Source organism: Heloderma suspectum, chromosome 6 (genome assembly GCF_057233095.1).
Source record: "Heloderma suspectum isolate Gila_16-S chromosome 6, 16-S_ref, whole genome shotgun sequence".
In the NCBI taxonomy this organism is placed as follows: Eukaryota; Metazoa; Chordata; class Lepidosauria; order Squamata; family Helodermatidae; genus Heloderma; species Heloderma suspectum.
In genome coordinates, this window is record NC_139463.1 from 48448311 (window position 1) to 48473401 (window position 25091).

Here is a 25091-nt window from a genome sequence, read left to right on the forward strand (position 1 = left end):
CTATGTGAAATGAGACTTTAAAAAATAATTTACAAGCAAAGGACAGATGCTCTCTGTTCTATTTAGGCCGAGTCATGCATTCAGTTTGCCAGGGGTCTAGTATTTAGCTGGAACTTGAAGGAGGGAGGGAATGATGTGGTGTCACACTGAAAAGATTAAGCAGCATGATGCCAGCATCAACAGGGCGCTCTATGCTTAAGGGACCCCTCTCTAAATACTGAGAAGTAAAATAACTACACATGATACAGAAGAGTGGATCTCCTGAGGTCTTTTTAAATTTGGAGGTCAAATCTCCCCTCATGCCCTTTCCCCATGAAATCACACACACCTGGGCACATGCCCCAGAGCTGCCACTTAGACCCACTGGAGGAAAAGGGGTTGCTTGCTTTTTTTGCCGGGGGGGCGGCTCTGATTAGCTAGGTGTGTGTGATTTCATCACAGGGAAGGTGCTCCCCACCACTGGTCATGTTGGTTCTGCATTGCCAAGGGAAGATTGGGGATATGGGGGTGTGGAGAGCTGCCTGTCAGGAAAGTGGCAGGGGATGGGGAAGACGACAGAGGTGAATACAGATATCAACCCTGGACAGAAAGCATCCCTCTTTTTCTCTCATTCATCTAGTCAAGTTGGTTTGGGTGGCAGGAGGGTCAAATCAGAGCAAAGGAAATACCTCTTCACACCAGGCAAAGTACCTTACGGAACTCACCACCACAAGGAATGGGGAATGTGTTGATCACTAGTGTAGCTGGCTAGGGATTTGATCAAATTCTAATAATAGACAGTGATAAATACTAAGTGTCAAAAATGTACAGATTACCGTTGGGATATTACTGACAAACTGAACAAGTAAAAAAAAAAAAATCATTTGTTGAGCACAAGAACTCAGCCAATCTGTACATTGAGATTTGAGGAATTACATGCCTATACAGTGGTACTTTCTCACTTTGCCCTGCGAGGAGAACAGGGGTGGGGAATTTATAGCCTTCTAGATGTTAACTGCAGCTCCTATCATCCCTGACTATCGCTGTGTTGGCTAGGGCTGATGGGGCCTTGAGTCAAACATCTGGAGGACCACAGGTTCCCCATCTCTGCGTTAGAAGATAATGACCAGGTGCTGCATTATATCTAAAAATGATTCCAAATTACCAGCTGGACTGATCTCATATGCTGAAAGTGTAAGAACTAGACAGGAATATATTGCCATCTATGGTGGACTTGTCCAATTCCAAAGAAATATTGGTCCAATATATATCTAATATTAGAAATGCAATTTACAGAGTCACTGGGATGTATAATGGCACCTTAAAATCTATGGCATAAGCTTTTGTGGGTTAGAGTCAACTTTCTCAGTTGCGTGAAGGGTGGAGAGAGAAAAAAGTGGAAGCAGTCAGGCAGAAGGAAATGAAATGCAAAAAATACAGATTGCGACAAATGTGTTCTTTTACTAGTTACTGATCCGTAAGAGGACCTCTCCTGCAAACCACTAAGTTTGCTCAGGAGTCTTTGGTGAGGGACTTTATCAAAAGCCTTTTGGAAGTCCAAGTAGACAATGTCTACTGTCTGAATCACCCCTGTATACTTGTCTGTTGACACTCTCAAAAAAATCCAAAAGGTTAGTGAGACAGACAGGACTTACTTTGTGGAAGCCCTGTTGATTCTTTTTCAGCAGGGCTTTTCCTTCTATATGCTTACTAATTTTATCTTTAATAAGGCTTTCAATCAATTTACTTGGAACAGACGTTAAGCTAACCGGTCGGTAATTTCTCAGATCCCCCCTGGATCCCTTTTAAAAATTGGTGTTACATTGGCCATCTTCCAGTCCTCTGGTACAGAGGATGATCTTAGGGACATGTTGCATATTTTGGTTAGAAAATCAGCAATTTCATATTTGAGTTCTTTACAGACTCTAGGCCCATGATTTTTATTTACTTTCAATTTGTCAATAAGGTTGAGAACTTCATCTTTTGTCACCACTATTTGCCTCAGTTCCTCAAACTCCCTTCCTGAAAAGATCAGTTCAGGCACAGGTATCGGTCCTATTATCTTCTGCAGTGAAAACCGATGAGAAGAATTCATTCGGCTTCTCACCAATCTCCTTGTCCTCCTTTAACTCCATTGTCATCCAACGGTCCAACTGCCTCTCTAGCTGGTTTCCTGCTTCTGATATACTTAAAGAATTATTTATTGTTGGCCTTGATGTTGTTAGAGATGTGCTCTTTAAAATGCCTTTTTGCATCTCTTATTGTCTGCTTGCATCACCTTTGAACAAGCTTGTGCTCCATTTCATTTTCCTCATTTGGGCAAGACCTCTGTTTTCTGAAGGGAGCTCTCTTTCCCCTAATAGCTTCCTTGACACACTGCACTAACCATGCTGGTAACCTCTTGGACTTGGTGCCGCCTTTCTTAATCTGTGGTATACATTTTAGCTGAGCTTCTATTATTGTGATTTTGAGTAATCTTCAAACATTCTTGCAAGGCAAGATGGCTGTCTGCTGAGACACTGGAAGCAGCCCAAGAAAGAAGGAAAGCAAAAGGCAACAGTGATAGGGGGAGATATGCCCAATTAAATGCAAAAGTCCAGAGGTTAGCCAGAAGAGATAAGGAATTATTTTTAAACAAGCAATGCACAGAAGCGGAAGAAGATAATAGAATAGGAAGGACAAGAGACCTCTTCCAGAAAATTAGAAACATCGGAGGTAAATTCCAGGCAAAAATGGGTATGATCAAAAACAAAGATGGCAAGGACCTAACAGAAGCAGAAGAGATCAAGAAAAGGTGGCAAGAATATACGGAAGATCTGTATAGGAAGGATAATATCGGGGATAGATTTGATGGTGTGGTCAGTGAGCTACAGCCAGACATCCTGAAGAGTGAGGTTGAATGGGCCTTAAGAAGCATTGCTAATAACAAGGCAGCAGGAGACGACGGTATCCCAGCTGAACTGTTTAAAATCTTGCAAGATGATGTTGTCAAGGTGATGCATGCCATATGCCAGCAAATTTGGAAAACACAAGAATGGCCAACAGATTGGAAAAGATCAACCTATATCCCCATACCAAAAAAGGGAAGCACCAAAGAATGTTCAAACTATCGAACAGTGGCACTTATTTCACATGCCAGTAAGGTAATGCTCAAGATCTTGCAAGGTAGACTCCAGCAATTCATGGAACGAGAATTGCCAGATGTACAAGCTGGGTTTCGAAAAGGCAGAGGAACTAGAGACCAAATTGCCAATATCTGCTGGATAATGGAGAAATTCAGGGAGTTTCAGAAAAACATCCATTTCTGTTTTATTGACTATTCTAAAGCCTTTGACTGTGTGGATCATCACAAACTGTGGCAAGTTCTTGGTGGTATGGGGATACCAGGTCATCTTGTCTGCCTCCTGAGGAATCTGTATAACGACCAAGTAGCAACGGTAAGAACAGACCACGGAACAACGGACTGGTTTAAGATTGGGAAAGGAGTACGGCAAGGTTGTATACTCTCACCCTACCTATTCAACCTGTACGCAGAACACATCATGCGTCGTGGTGGGCTTGATGAAGCCAAGGCTGGAGTTAAAATCGCTGGAAGAAACATTAACATTAATGTTAAAGAAACATTAACAATCTCAGATATGCAGATGATACCACTTTGATGGCTGAAAGTGAGGAGGAGCTGAGGAACCTCATGACGAAGGTGAAAGAAGAAAGTGCAAAAGCTGGGTTGCAGTTCAACCTCAAAAAAACCAAGATTATGGCAACCAGCTTGATTGATAACTGGCAAATAGAGGGAGAAAACGTGGAGGCAGTGACAGACTTTGTCTTTCTAGGCGCAAAGATTACTGCAGACGCTGACTGCAGCCAGGAAATCAGAAGACGTTTACTTCTTGGGAGGACAGCAATGACAAATCTTGATAAGATAATGAAGAGGAGAGACATCACACTGACAACAAAGGTCCGCATAGTTCAAGCAATGGTATTCTCCATAGTAACCTATGGCTGTGAGAGCTGGACCATAAGGAAGGCTGAGCGAAGGAAGACAGATGCTTTTGAACTGTGGTGCTGGAGGAAAATTCTGAGAGTGCCTTGAACTGCAAGAAGATCAAACCAGTCCATCCTCCAGGAAATCAAGCCAGACTGCTCACTTGAGGGAATGATATTAAAGGCAAAACTGAAGTACTCTGGCCACATAATGAGAAGACGGGACACCCTGGAGAAGATGCTGATGCTAGGGAAAGTGGAAGGCAAAAGGAAGAGGGGCCGACCAAGGGCAAGATGGATGGATGATATTCTGGAGGCGACGGACTCGGCCTTGGGGGAGCTGGGGGTGGCGACGGCCGACAGGAAGCTCTGGCGTGGGCTGGTCCATGAAGCCACGAAGAGTTGGAAGCGACTGACCAAATAAACAACAACCAAGCATTCTGAAGGGATTTAACCCTCTTGACTCCCCCTTTCAACTTCCTTTTCACCAGCTCCCTTAGTTTAGAGTGGTTTCCTCTTCTGAAGTCAAATGTGACTGTGTTGGACTTCCTGGGCATATAGTAAATCTGATAGCACTGTGGTCACTGTTTCCAATTGGTTCAAGGAAGGAGGGTTGGCAGCAGTACAGTCAGTTTACAGTAAGTTGGCAGTTGTGCATTAAGAGTAAGGCACATCTCTCCTCAAATGTTTATCATGTATTTTTATGATAATTCTCACTATTATTTTAGGCACCTTGATTACCATGATAGAAATATTTCGTTTATTGCAATCAATAAAAGAAAAAAAAAGGATACGCTCGGGGGGGTGGTGGAAAGGAGCGTCATGTGAGGCTAAAGGGGGGGAAGGTGAGGAGGGAAGTTTTGCCTATACCTTTTTTTTTGGTGTTTGTGTGTTTTGCCTGGGTGTGTTTGTATTTCTGAGCCTCACCAGTTTGCCTTCTGAGAATGGGCATTGGAGCAGAACTCTATGGGTTCAGAAGAGCAGCTTTGTGCTTTGGTGCTCAGAGCCCACCTCTGCCTTGTGCTTAGTCTTAATTAATTGTCTTGGGCAAATTAATTTTCTGTTAGGCTCACCAGTTTGCCTTCTGGGAAATGGGTGTTTTCTGACTGCTCATGCCCACCAATGGTGGCCATTTTGTGAGAGTGGCCACAACACCCCCCCAAATTCCAAATGTGCCCACCAACCCAAAAGGGTTGGGGGGCCCCGCTCAGGAAAAAATCTCTTCCACTTCCTGCCATTAGCTCTCAGCGCCGCACATCCCCTTCGGCTGCTAGCCTGACAAAGGAAAACCCAGCCAGCAGCTCGGGTGTTGGATGTTCCTCCGACGGGGATCCTCCTGACAAGGATCACAGCCTTAACACGCAGCGCGAATCTTCCGTGGATTGCTGGTCCACCAAGGAGTCCACAGAATAACGGCGGCGGCCACACAAGGGCCGCAAAGCTCCTCTGCTCCCCCCATGCCGGTCATCTTGGCCGGAGGCCCCCCGCGCCTCTCAGCGCGCCGCTTGGCCTCCGCAGGGCTCCGCCCGGTTCGCTGGGCGGCGGAGCGGTCTGCCAGCTCTCGGGCAGAGGCGGCCTCACGTCCGGGCTCAGCCCCGCGTTGCGCCGCGCCCTCCTCTCTGCCCCGCGGCCAGCCAGGAGACGGAAAGGCCCGCGGGGCAGAGCCCTGCCGGTGGGGTCCCCGCTCCTGTGCAAGGCACCGAGGGCGCTACACAAATCACGCCGACGAAGCCCCGGCCCCCTTCGGCAGAGGAGCAGCAGCCACGCCACCGCCGGCACGCCGGCTGAACGACCCGGTCGCGCCGCAGGCAGCGCCTCGTCGGCGAGCACCGCCCGCTCCTGCCTCCCCTCGGCCAGCCCCGGAGCGCCGCGCCTGGCGAGCGGAAGGCACTCTGCACGCGCTCCGAGGCGCGGAGCTGCCCCTCTTCCGGCGGGCTGCGGGAGGCACCCCCCCCCCCCCGGGCGGCAAGACGAGGCTGCGCCGCCGCCGCCGGCCGAGGCGGGCTCGGGGGACGGGCAAGGCGGCGCGCCGGGCCCTCGGCTCAGCCCGCGCGGAGCGCCACGCGCGCCGCCCCTTCTCCCGGCGGCGGCCGCCTGGGGCCGGCCTCGGGCAGGCAGCCCGGGAGGCGCGCCCCAGCTGCGCCGTCCGAACATGGCCGGCGGGGCTGGGATGGATGCGCCCCGAGCGGCGGGGGGCAGCCCGGGAAACTGGCGCGAGGAGCGCCGCTTTCCGGCTCCTCCGTCCGTCGCGCTCGCGCAGCGCACCGCCGCCGGCCAGTCGGCCCCCGGGGGCGCCCCCCGCCCCGGGGGCCCGCGCGAGGCGCCCGCCCCAGGGAGCTTCCCCTGCGCGCCTCCCGCGCCAAGGGGCCGTTGGAAGGGCCTCTGGCCCCGAGGCTGGAGACCACCCCCCGCGCTGCGCTCCGCCGCAAGGAGCACAGCCGGCCCGCGGGGCGCCGTCCCCGGAGCTTCGCCAGGGCGCGGCGCCGCAGCCGAGGCGCGCGGTGCCCGTCGCTCCGCACGCGGCCAGAAGCCGCACGCCGCAGCCGCCGCCTTCGCGGGTCGCCGGCCGGCCCGGAGAAGCCGCCCCCCTCCGCCCCTCCCCCGGCGCACACACCCTCCGGCCGGGGCCAATGGGAGGCGCGGGCTGGGCGCGTCACGCGGGAGCCGGCCCGGGCGAGTGGCATCGGCGCCCCGGCCGGGGGAGGCGCTTTGTTCAGCTGCGTCGGCTCCCGCTCCGTCCCCTCGCCCCGCAGCGGGCTGCCCGCGGCCCCTCCGCCATCGCGCCATGATCGCCTCCCACTTGCTGGCGTACTTCTTCGCCGAGCTCAGGCACGACCAAGCCCAGCGGGTGAGTGTCGCGCCGGGGACGGGCGCGCCGGACTCCCGGCGGAGGGCCGCGGCGGAGCACGTGGCGCGGACCAGCCCGGAGGAACGAGCGGGCTCCGGGCGAGAAAGGCGCTCGCTTGCGGCGGGGGGACGCGCTCGGCGGGGCGTGATCTGGCCGGGGCGCGGGGGGCGGCGGCGGCGGCGGCAGGAGGAAGTGGGGGCTTTGCCTCGCGTTTGCCACGGCGCTGCTGATGCCGGGGGGGCGGCGTGGGACGCGGCGAGGCGAGGCGAGGCGCGCGCCCTGCGGGGGAGCCGGCACGGAGCGTCTCGGCTCTCGTCCTCCGCGCGCGCTGCGCTCGGGGCTTTTCCCCTTCCTCGTCCGGAGGAGAGGCGGAGAGCGCTCCCCGCCCGCTTTTCTCTCGCCCAGCCCCGTTTACGCGCGTGGCCCGGCCAGAGGGGGGAGCAGCACTCCGCCCGCCCGCCCCGCCTCGCCTCGCCTCGGGGAGTTTCGGCTTCTCCTGGTGGCGGAAGAAGGAAACAGTCCTGACGTGACATGACTGGTGGGATTCCCCCCGCGCCCTCCCCAGCTTGGGGCTTATTAGCTGGCGGCTTCCCTCGTCTTCTCTTCCCGGCCATTTCATGTCAGGAGGGGCGCGATGGAGCTGGAACAAAGAGTCCTGTGGCATCGCCAAGACGGACCATTTTGTCGTGCCGTATATGCGCTCGTGGGCCGGAGCCTCAGGGCAATAGCTTGGTCTTTCCCTTCCAGTGCAGATGAATCCTGCAATGCTTCTGCCGTTGGATCTGCTGCTTAAGAGCTTGCTTGCCGTTTAAAACTCTGCAGCTGTGAAAAAGCATCAGCTTTTTGTAAATGTAAAGACCTGGCAACTCTGTCGGCGCGAAGCTGAGAGCAAATACTACTTATTTCTAAAAATGTTTTGTACTTTGCTGAAGTCTGCAGTAACTTAAAAGAAAAGCACAACATGAAAACAGATGCAGACATGTGGGCCCCCGTGCAGCCTAAGCCGATCCGTGTTTTTGTGTCTAGTGGGACATCTCTTCCATGTTTTATTCTTTAATGATGTTGTAAGCTTTAATGATGTATTGCATTTATATTGGCATGATTACTTTCCTTAATGCCTTTAATGGCATTAAGTACACTGACTTGGAATCCATCTGGATGAAGGCTGGCCTGAAAATATTTTAAAGCGCTGTGTACAGGACCGTGTTCTGTGTTGAGCTGCAGTTTCCATTGCCTAGAGTCAGTCTTTGGATGGTTGTAAGTCATAAAAGAGCATGTGCAGAGTGAAGTTTAGTCATCACTTAGTAACTGCAGCCAGTTTACAACAGTTGGGGATTCCAGGCAAGGCTCTCCCAGGGTAGAGGGGATAAAGCTCTCAAACAGGGGTGGGTGCATGGGCAGGGGGAGGCAGATTTGACTTGGTGGCATGCGGGTGTGAGCCAAGGCCTCCTTCAGCCTGATCATGACCTTCTGGTCATGCAGACAGCTTTCTGACCGTGAGCACCAGGCTGTCTGCAGAAGGCAGCCTCCTTCTCCACAGCATGCTGCTGGCTGAGATGTGCTGAGCGCCGTTCCCAGGGGTGCTGCCTCAGTGTTCAGAGTGGTGCTCAGAGCCCTGGCACAGATGAAGCCTTTTGACATGGTTACGCAGTGCAGGCAGAACTGGCCTGTCTCGCTAACTGAAATGGGGTGCACACCACTGAGAGGCTTTCCTCCAGAAACTCCACTGCAACAACCGGGACTTGTGCGGAGAACTCCCCTGTGGGTTGTTCATCCTGGCTCAGCTGTGTCTGCCTCCCCTCAGGAACTCGGTTGCATAGCTGAGGAGGGCAGTGTGTGCAGGCCCCTCCCTGATGTAGACCGCTGTGTGTTGAATGCGAGCATCTGTAGAGAGGCCTCAGCGGAACATCTGTATTGGGGACATGGAGGGGCCTCTTCATGCAGTCCCGCTGCTGCCCTCTTCAGGCCTTCAGGCGGAACGCCCAAAGAGGGCTCCACTCCGACCTCCCAAATATGCCGCCTGAGGAAGCCGCCTTCCTCACCTTGTCTCCTGGAGAGGCCACATCTGGCTTGTGTGTAAAAGCCAGCGAGGCAGGCTGGGAGGGAGCGGCTGTGGCCTCCAGCAGAGGCTGACGCAAGCACAGCTGCTCTTGCTTTCTGGCTGGGCTGCCCTCCAGACGACTCCCAAGAGAGACAAACGCGCACACACACGCCACGTTCTCCTACTTTAGGGAGGCAGCAGATGAATAGAAAGCACCTCGCCCAAGGTCACCCAGGCGTCTTCTCAAGTTTTGCTCGTGGCCCAGGATGGCCTGGGTTAAGTTAGGAGAGGTGGGTGGGGTTGTCAGGGTTTATGGGGGGAAACTAGTGGTTTTTCCTTTCACGTGAAGAAGGGCTCACATGTCATTTGATACCAGCCTTAAGCGGGCATAGAGAAAGAATCTTGAATTTCAATTGGTTTTTAGCTTTGCTAACTGATTCTGTTTTTTCTGCCCTCATTTTTTTCATTGTTCGGCATAGTTCTAGTGGATGTGTGCGTGCGTGCGTGTGTATTCTGCCAAACACAAGTGTTACCCTGGTTTTAATTTCTGTCCAGGCAGGAATTTAATGGCAAATATGCCAGCTCTGCATTCTTAGTGTACACTTCATGCAAGCATATCTCAGTTTCTGTCCTTGGATGAAAAGTAGAAAATAACGCAAAGGGATCAGATGATCTTGGTCCATTCCTAAGAAAGTCACTGTAATCGTGGCAAACCACATGGATAGCCTCAAAGTTTGATAAGGGAGAGACTTAACATTTTTACAAGCCTGCAGGTCATGATAGGAGAGCCAGTGTGGAGTAATGGTTAGCATGTTGGACTGGGATTTGGGAGATCCAGGTTCTAGTCTAGTCCCTACTCAGCCACAAAGCTCGCTAGATGACTTTGGGCCAGTCACTGACACTCAGCCTAACTTACCTCACAGGGTTGTTGTGAGGATGAAATAGAGAGGAGGACAGCCGTGTAAGCTGCCTTGAGTTCTTTGCAAGAAGAAAAAAGCCAGAATATAAATGTAATAATAATACTTAAAATAGTCAAGTCTGAATTCTGCTTGGTCCCTTAACTCTTTTTCTGAAAGAACGCCCGGGGACAGGCACTGAGTCTTCCCCTGCAGCGGCACAGTTCAAGGGGGCTTGAAGTCCCACAAAGACTGGGATGGTAATGAAGTCTGAATTTTTCTTCTTATCAGTTCGGCTGGACAGACAGGCGGACTGCCTGTGCATCCGTCCATGCTGAGCGAGCGTCGTGTGCAGTGGCCCCACCCTTCCAGCCTCCACGCATTCGTCCCAGCCTGTGAACAGAGGCGCCGTGTGCCGAGGCTCTGATGAATGCCTGGAGGAGGCGGTGGGGCCGGGGCAGTGGGCACAGTCCTGGTCTCCTGCTCAGGATGTTCATTCTGCTCAGATGAGCCTGGAGTGGGGAAGGTGGCATCACGGCCATTCTTCCCTTTGGGGCCCGTCCTTGTCATAATCTCGGAACAGCCTGTGCACCACGGACTGGCCGTCCGTTTGATCTGTTAATTGCTCCTCCCTAGCAAGAGTGAAGCAGTCAACAGCATTTATCGCTGGCTTGTGGGGGATGGAAGGGTCGGAACCTTTTTAACCACTTTCTGTCAAAAAAAAAAAGTTGCTTTCAATGTGGCTCTTCCGTTTAAAGTGTACCATGTGTGCAACTGGACTTCACTTAGATGGGTGCTGTTTTGGGCCCATAAAAACGGGAGGTGGGGATGGTTGTTGGGGGAGGTGCCTCTTCTTTTTGTACTGGAAACTCCCCAACAAACCTGACTGCTTGAACCTCAGTAGCTTTGCATGGGGGTGGGGGGGTGGGGAATAACATTAGCAAAACATTGCATATGATTTGTACAGCCCATGGTATAATAAGGGGGCTGAAACTCCTAAGCCAGCATTCCCCAGCTTGGTGCCTTCCAGGTGTTTTGGACATTGACACCCATCACCTCCAGCCAGCATGGCCAATGGTCAGGAAACAATGGAATTGTATTCCAAAACATCTAGCGGGAACCAGGTTGGAGAATGCTGCCCTAGATAGCTTCCTTTTCTGAAAGCACCTGCATCCTCATTGGTGCATGAGAAAGGGTGGAGGTGGTCACCCATCACTTGATGGTTTAGGGAGAGTCAGTGCCTTCTGTGATCTGGGAAGGACAATCTATACTGCTATGAGGACGAGTTTCCCAAAAGACTGTATAAACCAGTGATCTTCACAATTTTTCGAGCAGGAGCTGCTTTGGGGCCTTTCCTGGAACATGGTGGGGGGCTCCTCTTGCCCCCTGCCCACTGGTCAAGTGCCAGTGCTGTGCAGGGGACTTGGCCGGAGGCCTCTTCAGGGCTCTCCTCCTGGTCCCCCTCTGTGTTGCCCAAGAGAGGCCTCCTCAGTGGGTCACCAAGTCACCAGGCAGGCAAATTCCGACAGGCTCACCTGGCCTTCGGACTGGGATGGAACTTTTTCTCGTCACCGAGAGCGTGCTCTGCTCCGTGCTGCAAGGCCTCCCAGGGCAGGCCCACCTTGCGCGCACACGCTCTTTCTCTCCTGTGTGTGCAGTTTCCCCTCTGCGGCTGTGCAGTGCACCACTGCTGCTAGGCGGTCATAATGCACTTTGCCACTTGGGCTCCTCTCCCATCACAGCTGATTGCTCCTGCATTCTCCCTCGCCCCCCCCCCGCACCTTATAGCTGATGAGTGGCAGATCTCCTAACTCCCCACCCCCAAAGCTTTTTTCCGGTAGCCCAGATCATAGCAGCCAGCCCACCGCCAAAGCAAATAAGGCAAAGCTAGTGAGCACCTTGCTGAGAGCGCACAGCTACTGTGGAGAGAGGAGAGAGAGGCCAAGAGCCACCCTTGGGGTGTGCCAGCGGCCCTCCGGCCTTGTAGTGAAGAACACTGGTATAAACTACAAGCATATGAATTGTTAAAGTTGACCATGTTGCACTGGGTCTTGTAATGGTTGTCTTGAAATGTAGGAAAATGTTTATCTGTTGGACGAATCTGTCAATGTCATCTCAGAAAGTGTCTGATTTGGGACCCCCCCCCCCGCAGATTTGGGCATTTTACTTCTTTGTTTCAAATCCTTGGCATTTTTTTTGCTAGCATGTTTTGCAACTTCTTTCAGTGCTCATGTGGACTAGCAACTTAACGCTTTAAAAAAATCTGGACTCTTAAGATTTTAATGTTGCATGTTTTTCAGACCTGACCTAGAAGCATCTTAGAACTGTTAGAAATAGGCAGGTTCTGAAAAGAACTGATCTCTGTTGTGGTCTTACTGTAGTTAATGGAAAGAGAGTAGAGATGTCAAATTTCCAGAAATCCCGAGGCTGTAGGAAAACCAAAAATCTTCCCCATCCTTGTGTTTTCTGTTTCTCCCCAGGGCATTCAGACCTCTAGTTTGGATAGAATCCGAGCTGCTCCTGAGCTGTCACCTTGGGATGCTGCTGTTGAGACCTGTTCCTCTGTTATATAGGCCCTTTGACCTTCCTGTCCTCTCTTGTTGAGCTATAAACTGGGTTTGTCTATAATCAAGGGACCACATAAGTTTTTTTTTAAAAAAAAAAACCTTCCCAGATTTTAGGAAAGGGAGCTCTGAGACTTTTCAGTTGACATGTGATCATGAGTCACAGGCATTTCTGCTGTCTCTGACGTTGGTAGGTGAGCTGAACACCATAAACAGATGTAATCTGAGGTGGAGGAGATACAAAGGAAAATCATTGGGAGAGCGGTTTCAGCTTATAAATCTAGCAATTGAGGGTATGAGCTTCGATTTACATTGCTGGGCTGTTCCCAGCCCAGGCGCTGCCTCGGCATAGGTGGGGAGAGTATTGTGAAGATGACTGAATTGACATTTCCCCTTTTGATGTCTGAGTTTTGATGCGTCTCCAGCCTTCCTTCTATGAGTCAACGTAGCGGTCATTGAGCAGTGGCTGAAGGTGGAATGGATTTTCCATCTGCAGGATAGTTTCCCGTGATGGCATGAATAGTCTCCTTAAAATAATAAGGCTGCAGTCTTAAGCACTTACTTGGTCACCCTTCCCCAACCATGTATTGAATGGCAACTTCCATCCTTCCCATCAATGATGGGGGTTGCAGCCCAGCCCATCTGGAGGGCACCAGGTTGGGGAAGGCTGAATGAGGGAGCACATCCTCTTAAACACGGTGAGACTTACTTGAGGGTAAACATGCATAGGCTTGTGCCGTAAAGCTGCAGTCTTGTGAACACTTACTTGGGAGTAAGCCCAGTAGCACTCAGAGAAGCTTACTTCAGAGGAAACATCCCTTGGGGCTAGATTGCCATAACTCTTGTGCTTGAACTCCTACCCAGTTCTCTCTGAAACCAGTGACATTCATGCAGTAGCGATTTTTCTGAGGAAACTGAGCAAGCCAGAGAGCTGAGCCAAGAATCGAGGCCTTCCAAATCTCAAATACTCTCTGGTGGAACCCAGCCCAAACCTACCAAGATCCTGAATCCTAAAATGAGGTGGTGTGTGATGCTTTTAGGCCTGCAATCTTCAACAGGTAGGTTAATTTGCTAGGGTAGATCTTAATTGTGGGGCCGTGAATGAAAGGTGCACATTATTTGAGGCTGTTTTAGTTCTGATGGGTTACTGCAAGATGGCATGAAAAGGGAACCCCTAGATTTTTGAGCCAGGAAATTTTGTTCATTAACTCCAGCTTGTAGATAGTCATTCTCCTGGTCAGTTAGGGTGGCATCTAGGTGAGCAAGCGGGCAGGAAAGAACTTAGAAAGTTGAAGCAAATTTGTCCTCTCTTTCTCGGTTTGAGGCAACTGATGTGCCACCGTTAATGAAGGAAGGGGCTGTAGCTTAGTGGTGGAGCACTGATTTGCATGCAGAAGTCCCAGGTTCGATCCCCAGCATCTTCTGCCGGAAGCCCTGGAGAGCTGCTGCCAGTCGGTGTCAACTGTACTGGCCTGACTTGGGATAAGGCAGTTTTCTGTTTTTATACAGGTGTATGGGCTAGTGTATATTTTTATGCACCGTAACCTTTGTGGCCTTATTTTCAAAACTGCATTGATTTGTAAGCTGTCTTTAAGGTGCCACAGGACTCCTTGCTCTTTAAGCTATATCAAAAAGGCATTATTATTATTATTATTACCCGCCTTTTCCCCAATACTGGGACTCAAGGCGGCTTTACAACATAAAACACTTATACAGTTAAAACGTATAAATAGAAATATACACAAGTTAAAATATAATTAAATCAGTCATATTAAAATTGTATAAAATATCAGAATTTAAAAAACAACAACAATATAAACCATAGTACCGCTCCATCCTATTCTCCCAGGTCTAGACTATCTGCACAGGCCTGCCGGAACAAAACAGTTTTTGCCTGCCTGCGGAAACATGCCAAGGAGGGCGCCACCCCCGCCTCCTGGGAAGGGAATTCCAGAGCCTTGGGGTACCTGTGTTGAGGTTTCAGTTAAGTGCAGATTTATGCAGATTCCCTTGACTGAGCCTTTGCAGTCAATCCATCAGCGAAGCACCCTTTACTAGGCTGAAAGTCTGAGATGCGGCAGGCATCAAGGCCCAGATGCTGCTGTTTGGAAAATGTTTGGATGGTTGTTTGGTGCACGGGTAAGATGGGCTGCAGAGAGCAGACCCTCGCATGTGTCTCCTCTCTGTGCTGGTCCTTTTGTGACCTGTGGCAGCCCTGGGGGCTGGTGGAGGCCAAATGCCCCTGGGCTGCATGTAGCGTGTGGGCACTGCCTGCGGTAGCATGGGATTTGTTTTGCAGGCTCTCCTCGTTGGCTGCCCCTCTGCGTTTCACTGAGATTTGTTCCATGGCCACCTTCCCTGTGAGAGGCCTGGAGGGATGTCGGCAGGCTCAAGCAGGCAGTACAGAGGCTTCTGCTTAGCAGTGAGTTCCTCACTCTCTCCGGTCTCAGGCTGCGTGGAGAATGAGGGCGTGTGTGAGCAATGGGCCCGAGGAACCAGCCAAACAGGAACATGACTCACCCTCTGCTACAGAAGGAGCTTGAGCCGAGCGTCAAGCTTCATTCTTGTGTTTGCAAGCAGCATAGCCCTACACGATACATAGCTTCTTCAGCACTTTGTGGAGAACGATGTGGTGTGAAGGCCCTTAATCCCTTCCTCAAGGCCCTCCGCAGTTCCCAGAATTAACCTACGTATTTGCTTGCACGCCTAAAACACAATGTATTGTCCACTTGTGACAGCTGTGGCGTGGCCTGCTGCAGCGAGGTAACTGGTATTGCTCCTATGTGTTTTAAGGACGGGGAGCTCTGGGTCAGGTGCTGAGTGTCGGCCTACCAGGCACTCAGGAGCTTTGGGGGTGACTTACCTTTTTGATCAGGTGTGGGTTTTTAAAATGGGGCTCTGAAGAGCTCAAGTTAGCCCAAAGTGGAGGACCTTTGTGGCTTTCCAAGAAATGCTCAGTTTTTACGAGTGAAGACAATACAACAGCAGTTCTCAAACTGGTCTTTAGATGACAGGTGCGCTAACCACACACTCACGGGGCCACCACTTTGAAGGTCAATTTATTTTTGGTATGGCCATAGCCAGGGAAACCAGTGCAGAAGATCCTAGGAAACCGCCCATTGGTCCATCTAACCCAGTACTGTCAACGCTGCTGGCAGCAAGGGCTGGGGCCCTTGTGTCCTGGGGGTGGGGTGGGGTGAACATAAGAAGACCCAGGGTCTGTCTAGTCCAGCATTCTGTTCACACAGTGGCCAACCAGCTGTCTGTGGAAACCCACAAGCAGGACATGATTGCAACAGTACCCTCCTGTCCAAGTTTCCTGCAACTGGTGCACATGGACATATTGCCTCTGATCCTGGGGGTGGCATAGAGCCATCGAGACAAGTAGCCATTGATAGCCTTCTCTAGGAATTTGTCTAACCCCCTTTTAAAGTCATCCAAAGCGGTGACCATTACTACATCTTGTGGAAGTGAATTCCATAGTGAATTAACTATGTGCTGTGTGAAGGAGGGCTTCCTTTGATTTGTCCTGAATCTCCCAGCTTTCAGCTTCTTGGGATGACCCCATTGGGATCTGGTATTCTGAGAGAGGGAGAAAAATGTCTTCCTCTCCACTTTCCCCACACTGCATAATTTTGTGCACCTCTTATCATGTCTCCCCTTACTTGCCTTTTTTTCCAAGCTAAACAATCCCAGCCTTTGTAACCCTCCCTCATAGGGGAGTTGCTCCAACCCCTTAATCATTTTAGTTGCCCTCCTCTGCACTTTTTCCAGCTCTACAATGTCCTTTTTAGGCGCGGTGACCAGAAGTGTACACCATATTCTAAGTGTAGTCACACCGTAGATCTGTGTAAGGCGAGTATGATCTTGGCAGTTTTATTTTCAACTTCTTTCTAATTATGCCTAACATGGAGTTTGCCTTTTTCCCAGCAGCCGCACACTGCATTGACATCTTCGTCGAGCTGTCCACCACAACCCCAAGATCTCTTTCCTGGTTTGTCACCGCTAGCTCGGATCCCATCAGGCTATACTTGAAGTTGGGATTTTTTGCCTCAGCATGCATCACTTTAAACTTGTTTACATTGAACTGCATTTGCCATTTAGATGCCCATTCTCCCAGTTTGGAGAGTCCCTTTAGGAGCTCCCTGCAATCCCTTTTTGTTTTAACTGCCCTGAATAATTTGGTGTCATCTGCAAACATGGCCACTTCACTGCTCACTCCTAGTTCCAGATTGTTTATGAACAAGTTGCAAAGCACACTCGTCCTGAGATCCTGTTGTGCCCAGGGTGCGTGGTTGCAAAGTGTGATTTTTCCCATTGTAGTGCCTCCTAGTACCCCATACAAGCCAGTGGAGTTGATGTACTCCACTGATTTCTCTGGGACCAGGGCTGTCTGGTCCTTCCAACGTCTCCTTTGAGAAATGACAGCAATGTTGTATGGGTTATTTTGTCATTTTCCTCCTTGCCTTTCCCACAAGCAGTTCCACTGCTTTCCAAACAGCTCTTCTCACATGAGGGTTTTTGGAGATTGCTCCACATTTCTTGAGATGCGTGTGAGGGGCAGTGGCACAAAAGTAACAACAAAGCTATTGTTCATCTTTGCAGTTTTGCAGCAGAGCAAAGCCCCTGAGCGTCACATGCCATTCCTGTGCATTTAACTTGGGCTAAATTTCCTAGATCTGCAGTGCCAGCAAAGGACTGTATGAGCCTAAGAAGAAGATACGCTGCGCTCCTTCTTCTTAATGGGGGGATTAGTGCCGCGGAAAATGATCCAGCTGGCAGGCAGTTTCACATTTACAGGAGATGGGCAATTCCCCATTCGTAGTATATTTGTCATGAAGAGGGAGGAGCGGAGCGCTTACAGGAAATTCTCTGACTTCCCCCAAGCATCCACTTCCCCTTTGAGTTCAGATTGCCACATGATTGTAAGAGCAAGCAGTGCTGAGCTGTCCAGTATAGCTGATCTTTCCATTTTGTGTTACCTTCCTTGCTCCTGTGCCTGAGGAGAAGCACAGGTTTGTTCTGTAAACATTTCCAGAACTGTGCAAGGGCCCGTTTGAGCACATAAGTTCCCACTTGATGTGACTGGTGGCCTCCAGGGAGCAGTTGGAGGGGGCCTTCCCGCTTGTTTGCATCAGCGCTGAGGCATGGAGCGCGGCAGGGGCGTAAGCGTGGCAGTGCTGCTGGAATACTTGTCCGTGGAGGAGATGGGGCACTCTTCTTTTTAACTTTTTGGAGGTAGGAAGAGGCCAGTGAGACAGGCTGCTCAGCTGGGCCTGCTGAAAGGGCCAGCCTTCTTGGAGGCTCTCGGGAGGTTTGTGGCATTACCTGGGCAGGGGCAGGAGGGCCTTTGGTTTTGAGCCAGACCTCCACTCCAGTCCCTGCTATGCTCTCTGTGCTTAGCCTACAGCCTGCTCAATGGCTCAGCAGACTAGAGGCAACGACAGCCCAAGACACGGGTGGTGTGGGAGGCTGCAGGCGTCCTTTTTATTAGGGGCCCATGGCTCAGCGGTGGGGCATCTAGGTCCCAGGTTCAATTCCTGGCATCTCCAGTTAAAAGGATTAGAAAACAAAGTGGAAAGAGTTTTGGCTGCAGGCGAAGTCAGATATTAGACTGTGTAGCTATAAAGCAGGGTGGGCTTTTTTTTCTGGGGAGGAAAACAACACTGGCCATCTCCCCATGGTCCACTGCGTTAAGCCATTTCCCTCCAATACTGGAAGGAACTGGCAGCAAAAAAGAGTCCTGAAACAGCAGAGTGCAGTGAGGTGAGGTGAGGTAAGGTGGCTGGGTTGGAAGGTTTTGCTCCCTTCCCTTGATTTCTCCATTGAGTTCAAGACTGTTCTTTGAGGCAAGGGCCACATTCCCTTTTCAACTTTCCAGGGGCTGCATGCCAGGGGAAGGTGGTCTGCAGCCCTTGGAAATAAGTCATGCACGCACACCCTTCCCTTGAAAATACCCCCCGTATCAGGCTTTTTCAAACGCTTCCTTTGGCACCAATGGAGGCATTTTAGAAGCCTACTTTCAGCACAGGGGACGGTGATTTGAGGGGAGGTTCACAGCACTTGGGGCGGCAAGGATTAGCCTTGCAGCAACCCCATGCCTTGCAGCAACCCCATGGCAGATGCCACACACACACATGGCAATTAGAGCTTTTTAAAGCTTCCATTGGCAGTAATGGAAGCTTTTAAAAAGACCAGTTGTGTGTGTGTGTGGGGCAGGGAGGCAGGTAGAGGGGAAGTCATAGTCCAAATGGGCCTCATGGGCCTGAGGTTCCCCACCTCTGATTTAATATAAAAAATTAACTTCCCACCCCTGCTTTCTAGCCAAATGGGCAAGTGTGCATTTAATGAACATCCACATGTCTCACCTGGTCCAGCAGTCTGCATCCAGCAGCTTCAAGCACCACTGTAGCGCACGCCGGTGTGGCACTGCCGCATGCTCTGTCCTTGATGCTTTTGACCTTCCCTTCTGGTGAACTTTCCAAGGGCTGCATGCCCACAGTCCTTGGGAATGCGTAACACGCCCATTCACCTAACACGCCTGTGCACACAGGCACACGCCGGCCAAAGGGCTTGGCTCCCGCTGCCTGGTATTGGGGGTGGTAATTACATGGACTGCGCCTACGGGAATTCCCTTCCAGTGCTGGGGAAGGGTGTGATGCCCTGGCCCTGGGCACATGTCGCCCTTCACGGGGCGCTCGGTCTTGCGGCTGGTCCTGGGCCTGCCTTGCGTTTGTGTCAGCTGGCAGACCCGGGGTGTGCCTGTGCTCAATCATTTCCCTGCAGGACGAGGAACTGGAAAGTTGCCCAGACACAGCCACAGCAACCTGAGAGCCTGGCTCCCTTTTTTCTGAAATTGTGGCTCTGGGGGGTTGCCACACACAGTGTTTGGAGTCTGGAGTGCTTCGAACTCCACTTTTACTCTTGGGGCCGTGTTTTCCTTTTCCTTTTTTAAAAAACGAAACATTGCTACCTGCCACGACTGGGAAATGGAAATGAAGCCGCAGAGGGAGTTTCTCCGCTACAAGCTTTTAGTGAGCTAATCGCCGCTGTTCCTGTGAAGGATTTGGAGCATAGCAAGCTGCCTTGTACAGAGACAAACGAGGTCCCTGCCACCTTTGTCAGTCTGGCAACCTCCCATTTTGATGCTGGCTCTTAGCTTTAGGGGATGTATTTTCCCCGCCTCCTGCAGTAAATCACCAAAGGTTTCTGACTCCCAGTTGTTTTAACAGCAGCAGCAAATAAAAGGATTTCCTCCCCTTCTGAGTTTGGCTGCTGAGATGGAAGAAAGTTTGTGGTGGGGGGAACCTGGAGTGGATTTTTGTGTGGCAGAACTATGAACTCAGTTCTAGTATTGAAAGCAAACTTCAGAGGCACTCTTCTTCCCTCATTCTAAGAGCCCTTCCCCACCCCCCTGCCCCCGGTCACTGTTTTGCACCTGGCTCCAGCTGGTGAGTCCTGGATTTTAGTAAAGAAACAAAGTAGACCCTGCAGGCGTGAAGCCTGCCGCCGCTGATCTTGAGACTGCAGGGCCATATAGACGGGGGGGGGGGGGGAGTTGGGGCCCTCTAGAGGTTTTGGCCCAGAACTCCCATCAGCCCCAGGCAGCACAGCCAACGGTGAGAAATCATGGGAGTCGTGGGTCAAAACAGTTGCAGGGCCACGAGTTGCCCGGCCCTGATATAGCCCCTTGGTCTGGTCTGCGTCGTGCTGCTTATGTTCTTGAGGACCTTGATCTGCCTCCCCCAGCTCCTGCTTGCTGGCCTCCCCTCCGCCCCTCAGCCCGGCCACCTCTCCCCGATCCTCCCCTTCTACTCGCTGAGTTGGCCCAGATTGCTTTGTTCTTGGAAAAGCAGGATCTGCAAAGCAGAATGAACCCTGCAAAAGTACGTAAATATTTGCCAGGTTGATTAATAAGCACGATTCTGACAATGAAATCAAGCACCCTGGCAAGCAGAAGCCGTTCCTATGCAAAGTGGGCGGGGGTGGCAGGGGGGACCACTGGCAGCTCGAAGCAGAGCTGGTCATTCGAGCAGACAGGCACGGGTGGCCCTGCTCTTGCCAGTTGCCCAGCTCTTTGGCAGCCTTTCATTTTTCTCAGTTGCATTTTAATTTAGCTGCAGATGCGTAATGAAACGAACGCCTCCTGCCGGCTGTGTGCTGGCGGGCTCGCTCCTTTGCAGTCAATGGGGTGGTCTCGGCTGCAGCAGACATTGGCTAAAATTCAGGAAGAGGTGATGAAAGGGAGGCTCTTCTTTACTGCCGCCTGCTCAGGAAGCAGCCCTGGGGGTCCTCTTCCCGACCCCTTGGCCCCATTGGAACATCTCCCTCGGGGGGCAGTTTTCTAACTGGTTCTCTTTCCCTCCATGCAGTCTGTGTGGCACTAAAGTCCACTGCGGTGATACTGTGTGATCTTCTAGAGTAGCGTCCTGGCTGGGGAGGAGAAGTCTTGTAGTCAACATATCTCAAAGGCACCAGGCTGGACAACGCTGTTCTAGACTAATGCCTGGGCGTGGGTTTGTCCTATCTCTCCCACAAGCTTGCATGGCCTTGGGCAACTCACTAGCTCTTAATCTCAGTTTCCTATTGACCTGGTTCAGACGATCACCGTGGCTTAAATAAGCCACAGTGGGTTGCGGTGTGTGCCAGCCAGCTTTTCAATATTGCAGCTATTTTATTTAGGGTTATGCAAGGGTGGCATAACCGTCACACACACACACACACCCCGGCCGGGTTTGGACAACACAACAAGCCACGATTGTGGCTTGAATATTCAAAATGACCTCCAGCCATGAACTGGCCTATTGTCTTTTTTGTTTGTTTGTTTGTTTAAGTTTCTGCTGTTCAATTTTGTAATTTGTGTGTGTTCTACATTGTAAGACTTTATAGTTCTTTGGGAAATCGACAGTCTGACTCATGCATGTAACACTAAACCAGAGTTAGTGTTGCTTCCAAACTCGGTTACTTCTAATATACATAGCAGAGGTGGGAACGTGTGGCCTTTCAGAAGTTGTCCCTGACGATGGGCAATGCTGGCTGTGGCTGATGGGAGCTGGAATCTGACAATATCTGAGGGGGGCACAAGTTCTACACCCTTGATAGATACAGCCTGTAACAGGATCCTAGGAAGCTGCCTTATGCAGAGTTAGATCGTTGACCTGTTGCCAGCACTGGCTGGCAGTGGCTGTCCAGGGCTTCTGACAGGGGTCTCTCCCAGTTGGACCTGGAGCCGTCAAGGGTCGAACCTTGGACCTTTTGCATGCCCACCTCCCTCTTCTGCATCTGAGGTTGTGGGTGGTCATTTGACCAGTCAAACAAGATTTGGCAAATTTGATGGGTCATCCATTGTCAGATAATGGCTAAATGCCGATAGGCTTGCTCCTGAGCAGGGGGCCGGCAGCCCTCTCGCCTGCTCCCGCCGGTGCAGGGTGCTGCAGGGAGATTAAGCAAAGGAAGCCGCCCCCCGCTCAAGTGGCGCTCTTGGTTCATGGCCTGTCTGGCGGTGGCGACCTGCATTCAGGTAATAGCTGGGCAACTGATTGGTCAGCTGACAACATTTGACCAGTCAGTGGATCAGTGTGCCAGTCCTGTCTGAGGACCTGCTGCTCTAGGGGTCCCACTGACTAAAGGGTGACACGGATCCATTAGGAGCATGCTCTCTCAGTAGTGGTGCCAGCTTTATGGAACCATTCCCAAGGGACCCCCCCCCCCGCCCCAATACAAAGTCCATCTGGATGCCAAGTAAAAACCTGGCTGTTAGGGAAGGCCTTTGGGATCCGTTGGCTTCCATCTTGGAGCCCTTCCTGATGCCAGAACAGAGATTATTTCCTCTCTTCTGCCGATTATTGGCGTCTTCCGTTCTTGCTGGGGTGGCAAGGTCCCACATACTTGGTTGTTTCTGTTCTGCTGCTGTGTAGTTTGGCTTATGGTCTCATACTTTGGTGTACTCTTTTTAATTATTTTGTTTTTAGCCACGCTGAATTTTTTGAAAGGTTAAAGGGATATACGTGTTTAACATGAAGTAGTTAAAAAGCGCAGGCAACCTAGTCTGGTATCTTTGGATGCATTTTACAGTGACTTATTCCTTAGTTTGGTTGTGTGCAATAAGAAAAATGTATTACAGTATGAGTTGGAAATTCACATCTTAAGTATAACTGTATAATTTTGGGGATATTCATTTTCTTCACATATAATTATCAGCATCGGCTTTACATGTTTTGCTGGTTCTCTACCATATTTGAAAAAAGATGGCTCCTTACATACACAGTTGTTGCTACAGCCCTGATTTTTTCTTTTAAGCGCTGCCACGGATGTAGGAAACTTCCGAAAGTGGTCCAGCTCCGATTCAGAATTCTCTTGGGCTTTCTTGGGTTTGATTATTCAATTCAGTTGAATTGTCTTATTCTTTTCTCCCTTTCCCCAGATTGACAAGTACCTCTATCACATGCGGCTTTCAGATGACACCCTCCAGGAGATCTCAAATCGGTTCCGGAAAGACATGGAAAAGGGCCTTGCGGCAGACACCAACCCTACAGCTGCTGTCAAGATGCTGCCGACGTTTGTGCGGTCCACCCCTGATGGAACAGGTACAGTGCTATGAAGAGAGAAGAAAAGGGCTCAGTCTGAGCTCCAGAACCAGCCTTCATTGCCAAAGCTCAGCTTGAGTTGATAGAAAATGAATGTGTGTCCAAGCATATGCCCAGTGTTTCTCCTCCACATAACTCAGACTGGTGGCCAAAATACTTCTCTTTCTAGGGAGAGGTGTCAGACCTTTGGACTTTGAAGCCTCCTCACCACAAGATAGGTATTTGAAGGTGGGGTAACTTCTTCCAAATCCTGTTTCTCTCCAGTCTCCATTGATGTCCACGTGAGGAATAGCTGCAAGTTGGAGACAGAAAATAGCTTTCAAGGGGTTAAAGTAATATAGGAGGTTTTTCTCCTAATGGTGTACACACGCATGCGCGTGCACATATTTCTACTTTTATTTTGTCAGTTGTTGCCTCTGGTCTAATAGGTTTTACAGGTTTTTCAAATGATAGAAAAACCTGCAAACCTACTGGCCGTGAAAGAGGGGCAGGAGTCCTCTTTCACATTCCCTTCAGTAATATGTGGGGGGGGGGGGGGGAATCCAGCTATCATCTACAGCCTTCTGTGCCCTGGAATAATAGCCCCTTTGTTTCTGTGGTGCTGAATCTGAACAATGCTGAGGCAACAAGAGGTCTAAATGCCTCGGTAAGCACCAAAGTGGGCTGATCATCATGGCTTTAATGAGAAAGTGTAAAGCGTTTGATCGTTAGCAGACAAAGTGACCCCCTGAGATGCAGGAAGTCATGGCTTGGAACCTCAGATTTCTCAGTCAATACTTTCCCTTGCTCTAAACTTCCTTTTTCTGCTGGTAGATAACGCAGTCTTATCTTCCCTGTGGCTTAGAGAGAGTTGACTGAAGTAACGCATACGTAGGAACACAGGAAGTGCCTTCTATTGAGTCAGACTCAACTTTTACTGCTGACTGACAGTGGCTCTCCAGGGTTTCAAGCAGGAGTTTTTCCAGCCCTAGCTGGAGATGCTGCCACGGATCGAGCCCAGGACCGTCTGCAGGCAAAGCAGGGCTCCACCACTGACCTCCTTCACTAAAGAGATAATTAGTGCTGTGTTGTTTCCTATCTCACAAGGATATTGTGAGGATAAATGAGATAAAGGCAAGCGCTCTGAATAATGAAATTGCTACATTAAAATAGAATAAAATATAAAAAGGGAGACAGCTGAATCCTTAGACCTATCTTTCTGGGTCTCAAAAGAATGGTTCCCAAGCCTGTGAGCAGGGTATAATTTTGATGTAGGACTCATCAGGCTGAGCCCTGGAATATATGAAGCTGTAATGAAAAGGATTGCCTCTGAGCGTGTGCAGAGTGCCTTTAAAACCAACAGCTGACCTGTTACAGTATAGCCACATTCCAACCCATATTTGGGATTTGGAGACAGAAACCAGGACTCCCAGACAAAACTTCATTTCCAGGACTGAGCACCTCAGTAGCTCCTTTGAATTCTACCGGCTGTTGAAACTTTTGGAGAAGTGTGCATGCATGTGTTTATGGTGATATGAGGGCTGTGCTTTTAAAGCCGTCTGTCTGGAAAGAAAAAATGGGGTAGAGGCACTTTTTGAAGCAGAACAGGTGATGTGGAGAGCATCCTGAAGGAGGAGGGAAGCTAGAAGGACTTGGCTAGATGAGCAGGGCAGGCTGGGTGCTCCTGCCTTGCAGAGTGGGCATTCGGTTCTCGTCTTCCTGAAAGAGGCTGGTGGCTGGTCAGAAGTGCACTGTGCGTTCCAGTGTTTGGAGCCGGCCGCTTCATCAGCACCACTGGGGTCCTGGCTGGCTGAGGCCCCGGGTTAAGACAGCTGTTTCCAATGGGAGGAGTGGCCACCTGGCAGGCCCTTTCAACATCTGGCTCTCTGCTTCCATGTGCTACTGCAGTATTGGAGTGTGGGCCTCCTTGAGTTGGCAGGAAATCAGGCCCCAGAAACAGAGAAGAGTCACTGTGAGAACGAACCGAGAAGAGCTGGGAGGCCTTGCCAAGGAATGCACAACTGGAAGGAGTGGAGGAGACCTTGTAGGATACAGTCATAGGATTGTTATGCTGGCTTGGAAATGGCAGAACCTCCCTGTGCCCGCCCCGAGGCCATTTTTAACATTCTGGGTCACATCAGAGAGAGAGAGAGATGTGGACAGATGGGCTTCTGTGTGCATATTTATTTTTTTATCATTACATTTATATTCTGC

General features: G+C 50.8%; 1 protein-coding gene across 4 annotated transcripts in view; it reads left to right on the plus strand.

The window, feature by feature from the left end:
- The window catches only part of LOC146340797 (hexokinase-2), a 56970-nt gene that overhangs the window by 9461 nt on the left and 22418 nt on the right, over positions 1 to 25091 (plus strand). Inside the window, exons 1-2 of one of the 4 annotated variants that reach the window (XM_084804244.1) lie at positions 6146 to 6811; positions 22736 to 22898. In XM_084804244.1, the coding sequence (XP_084660370.1) occupies positions 6749 to 6811; positions 22736 to 22898 (226 nt within the window). In that variant the 5' untranslated portion in view covers positions 6146 to 6748. Of the gene's footprint in view, positions 1 to 6145; positions 6812 to 17236; positions 17551 to 22735; positions 22899 to 25091 lie in introns of those variants that run through there. The other 3 variants (XM_084804247.1, XM_084804246.1, XM_084804245.1) reach the window with 3 other exon arrangements.